Raw genomic sequence first — 4,725 nt, forward strand, 5'->3', positions numbered from 1 at the left:
ATCGTATTTTTTTAATTAAGGCTTGAGACAACAACCTCAAGTCTCTCTAATCGATCTTCAATATCTGCAGTTTTGACATTAGGAATACTAACAATTAGTTCTTGTTGATGTGAAATAACTGAATCCCTCAGCCCCTTTACAGACTTGTCGACCAATTCCTTGTTGGTTATATCTTCAGTTTCTTTGGGAATCCCGACATTTTTTACACGTGGAATATTAAAATTACCCTTAGTATCAGTATTGATTGCCTCAAGGCCATCAAAACTTTGTCCAATTTCTTCTTGAAATTTTTTAATCAATGATGTAAGGGATACTCTCAACTCATGAATAGCTTTATCAACATATTCTTTGGTGGCGATGTCTGGGTTCTCTTTTGGGAAGCCGCCTTTTTTAATACACTTGCAGGGTATTATAAATTAATTTAGAAGTTTACAACGCAGTGAATGAGTAAATTTAGCATTCTGGTAAATTGGGAATTCGGGGAATTCCCTGCTTCTGCTTTACTAGCTGATATTGAGCGAAAGCACAGCAGCAGAGGCAGAGACGCTCTGCTGCTGAGTGAGGTTCGATGGTAAGATACCAAGAGTCTTGAGTAAGACAGAGATGGCTGCATACGCTCGACTTGAGTGAGTTTATGACGTGAGCGCGTATGCTGAAATGGTCAGTTAGTGGAACTTGGGTATTCGAACCGATCGGAACTCGCTGTGCAGCTGCGTCAATTATCAAAAGTGTTAACATGGATAACATACCCTTGCCGCCGACCGACATACCCTTGCCGCCGACATCAGAAGTGGGATTGGCTCCGCCAAAAGAGGACAGCTCTAGTCTATATAGGGCAGCCTTAGAAGAACAAAATCGGAATTTAATGGAAATAATATAATCCATGCAGGCGCCAAGAGCACCGACAATAGACGGGAGAGCACTCCACGTCACTCTACCCAAGTTTTGCCCTGACACAGCTGGAGCAGATGCATCAGCTTGGTGTACTACAGTGGACTTAATTTTTGCGGATAATGCTCTCAAAGGCAGTACGCTTGTGATTGCGTTAAGCAAAGCATTAGAAGGCAGTGCATCGCAATGGCTGTCCCAAACATGCTTCGCTGGCATCACATGGCCGCAGTTTAAGGAACTCTTCATCCAACGTTTCGTGGGCATTGAGACAACTTCTGCCATACTGATGAACATTTTGAACGGACGTCCCAAAACTGGAGAGAGTTTCGCTGAGTACGGCAGTCGCATTGTCACCCTATTGCTCTCTAAGTGGAAGGCAAAGAATTTGGAGGAGATTGCGGTATCAGTAGCGTTAGCTCACATGGCTCAAATTGACAATAATTTGATGCGTTGGCTGTTTACAACGAATGTGACGACTCGTAATGAGCTGCAGCAGCAGCTACAGGCTTACGCTTTCAAGAAGCGTATCAACGAGGAGGATGGATATTCGACGGGTCCGGATAAGAAGAAAACAAGAATGCAGTTGCAGGTGAAGTGCCATTTTTGTGGAAAGGCTGGCCACAAATATGCAGAATGCCGCTCTCGAATGGAGAAAGCATCAACCCCTACAGAAAGGAGTTATAGCGTGAGCAGGACGGCCGGAGTGAAGGATCGATCAATTAAATTAAATAAATGCTTCTGTATGCCCCAAAAATCGTACTGGTGGAAACAGCAAGAGCTACGAGAGGCGAGTTGACGTTTGTACCGTAGCTCCACCAAGTGGAACAATTACCTTATCCAGTGAGTCTATACCATATTGTTTTGATTCTGGAGCCGAATGTTCACTGGTCAAGGAGAGTGTTGCGGATAAATTCACCGGAAAACGATTTAACAATATTGTAACTTTAAATGACATAAGTAAAGATTCAATTTGTAGCACATTGCAAGTTCTGAGTAATATTAATTGATTGAACAATATTGTTTAGAAGTTTTTTTTATTACATGTAGTTATGGACAAATATTTGAAGCATGACGTGTTGATTGGCCGTGAAGTTTTAAGCCTGGGCTTTGGTGTATCAATTGATGCAGATAAATTTTGCTTTTATAAGACAAAAAGAGTAAATGTTCTGAGCCTAGTGAAGTATGAAGAAATCATAAATTCTGATACCAATTTAAACGATTCCGATAAGACGATATTAAACAATATGTTGAGATGTCACTCTGATAGGTTTATTGACGGAATTCCAATGACTCGTGTGACGACAGGTCAATTAGAAATTAGGCTAATAGATCCACAAAAGACTGTGCAACGCCGACCTTATAGGCTTAGCGAAGATGAGAGGAAGCACGTTCGGTGCAAAATTGATGAATTGCTTACATCAAAAATTATTCGTCCCAGCTGCTCACCATTTGCTAGTCCCATGATGCTGGTTAAGAAGAAAAATAGCACAGATCGTCTTTGTGTAGATTACCGCGTTTTAAACGACAAGCGAAGCGAATGGCCCATGTCGATTTCCTTTCCCGAAATCCACTGTCAGAAGGAAATAAGTGTGTGGATAAAATAATTGAGAAGCGTATTAATCTTACTGAAGTGACCGACAATTGGTTGGTGTCCGAACAGCAGCGCGATCCTGAAATAATCAATATTTCATCCAAATTACGCAATAACGAGTTACCGGAAAATTTAAATAAAACATTTGAATTAAGAAAGGGTATATTGCATAGGAAAATACAGAGAAATGGTAAAACAAGGTGCTTGCCGGTAATTCCAAGGGCGTTTAGGTGGGCAGTGATCAACCACGTACACGAATCTGTTATGCATTTGGGATGGGAAAAAACATTAGATAAGGTATATGGATATTACTGGTTCGGAAAACCAGGAAAATTGGAAAATTGTATCACGTGCAAACTAGCAAAACCCACAAATGGAAAGGTCCAGGCAGAATTGCATCCAATTCCTAAGATAGATATACCATGGCACACAGTTCACATCGACATTACGGGTAAAATGAGTGGTAAAAACGACTTAAAAGAATACGTCATTGTTTTAATAGATGCATTCACCAAGTTCGTTTATTTTTACCACACACTGAATATAGACACCGAAAGCTGTATTAAAGCTGTGAAATCGGTTGTGGCGCTATTTGGATTGCCAACTAGACTAATAGCGGATCAAGGTCGTTGTTTTGCTAGCTCAGGCTTCCGCAATTTCTGTTCCGCTCAAAAGATTCAGCTGCATTTGATCGCTACGGGAGCTAGTAGGGCAAATGGACAGGTTGAACGCGTGATGAGCACACTCAAGACAATGCTGACAGCAGTTGAAACGAGTCAGAGATCATGGCAGGAGGCATTGGCTGAAGTACAAGTGGCCATGAATTGTACTGCAAATCGAGTCACCAAGTTTAGCGCTTTAGAGCTATTAATAGGAAAAGAAGCTAGGCCTTTTGGTTTATTGTCAATAAACGAAGACAATGATGTAGATAGAGAACAGATTAGAATTCAAGCCAAGGAAAACATGGAAAATAATGCAAGATATGACAAACAAAGATTTGACAAAAATAAGGCAAAGATTATGAAGCATAACGTAGGTGATCATGTTTTGCTGAAAAACGAAGAACGGCATCAGACAAAGCTTGACCCCAAATTTAAAGGTCCATTTGAGGTGATCAAAGTTTTAGACGGCGATCGATATGAACTAAAATCATTAATTAATAAGCGAACGTATAAATATTCACATGAGTGGCTAAGAGCGCTACCAAGCAGACAAATAATTAACGAATTAAACGAAGAATTCGATGGCCTCAGTGATGGCGATTCCCAGGAGAGGAACGAACTAAAAGACGACGTTAGTAAGCGTGCGCCTGTGTCCCAAGAGGGGAATTGAGGACCGCACCATAACAGCTGTCTCACAGGGATGAGAAGTGTTATGGCGGGGGTCAAGGTGATTGGGTGTGAGTGTGCACACCAAATTAAATTGAGAAACTAAGAGACAAAACTAAGTTATGTAAAATCTGAATTATTGGAAAATTCTGATTAGAATTAAATGATATGAATAAGATCATTAAGTTGAAAATGTATTATGATTGTAAACGAAAGGAAATTGTGTTTCCTAGATAAGAAAAATTGTCAGTTAATGCTTGTGTAAGCGGCTCTGTAAGTTTGTAAATTGTTAGAGAAAGTTATGTTATTAAAACTAAGAGATACCATAATTAAAAGAGTCTGGTATGTGACTTGGACATGGGTGGTGGATGTAGCACACGAGGACGTGTGATAGGTCAGGAAGGCCGTGTCGCAGTGTGATTCCTAGTAAATGTAGCATTCTGGTAAATTGGGAATTCGGGGAATTCCCTGCTTCTGCTTTACTAGCTGATATTGAGCGAAAGCACAGCAGCAGAGGCAGAGACGCTCTGCTGCTGAGTGAGGTTCGATGGTAAGATACCAAGAGTCTTTAGTAAGACAGAGATGACTGCATACGCTCGACTTGAGTGAGTTTATGACGTGAGCGCGTATGCTGAAATGGTCAGTTAGTGGAACTTGGGTATTCGAACCGATCGGAACTCGCTGTGCAGCTGCGTTAATTATCAAAAGTGTTAACATGGATAACATACCCTTGCCGCCGACCGACATACCCTTGCCGCCGACATATATATAAATTTTTGATCAGGATCAACTCTACAATTTTGTTTAAAATTTTATGAAAATCGGACTACTATATCCTATAGATCCCATAGGACCGATAGAGAATTTAATACAATTAAAATTATAACTTTTTTAGTTTTCAACAGAATCAAATCC

The 4,725-nt window shown here is 40.6% G+C and overlaps 1 protein-coding gene across 1 annotated transcript; it reads left to right on the forward strand.

Moving 5' to 3' along the window:
- Window positions 1–736: 736 nt before the first annotated feature.
- On the forward strand, window positions 737–2,420 carry LOC147644124 (uncharacterized; the record flags this gene model as incomplete). The annotated part of the gene is given in 3 exon segments (XM_086830172.1): window positions 737–790; window positions 890–1,485; window positions 1,664–2,420. Coding segments are annotated over 3 exon segments (1,407 nt in total), but the record flags the coding sequence as incomplete, so codon positions are not given.
- Between the last annotated feature and the right edge of the window lie 2,305 nt (window positions 2,421–4,725).

The sequence above is a fragment of the Drosophila serrata genome, unplaced genomic scaffold (genome assembly GCF_035046125.1).
Source record: "Drosophila serrata isolate PLE 108 unplaced genomic scaffold, ASM3504612v1 contig_229, whole genome shotgun sequence".
Taxonomy (NCBI): Eukaryota; Metazoa; Arthropoda; class Insecta; order Diptera; family Drosophilidae; genus Drosophila; species Drosophila serrata.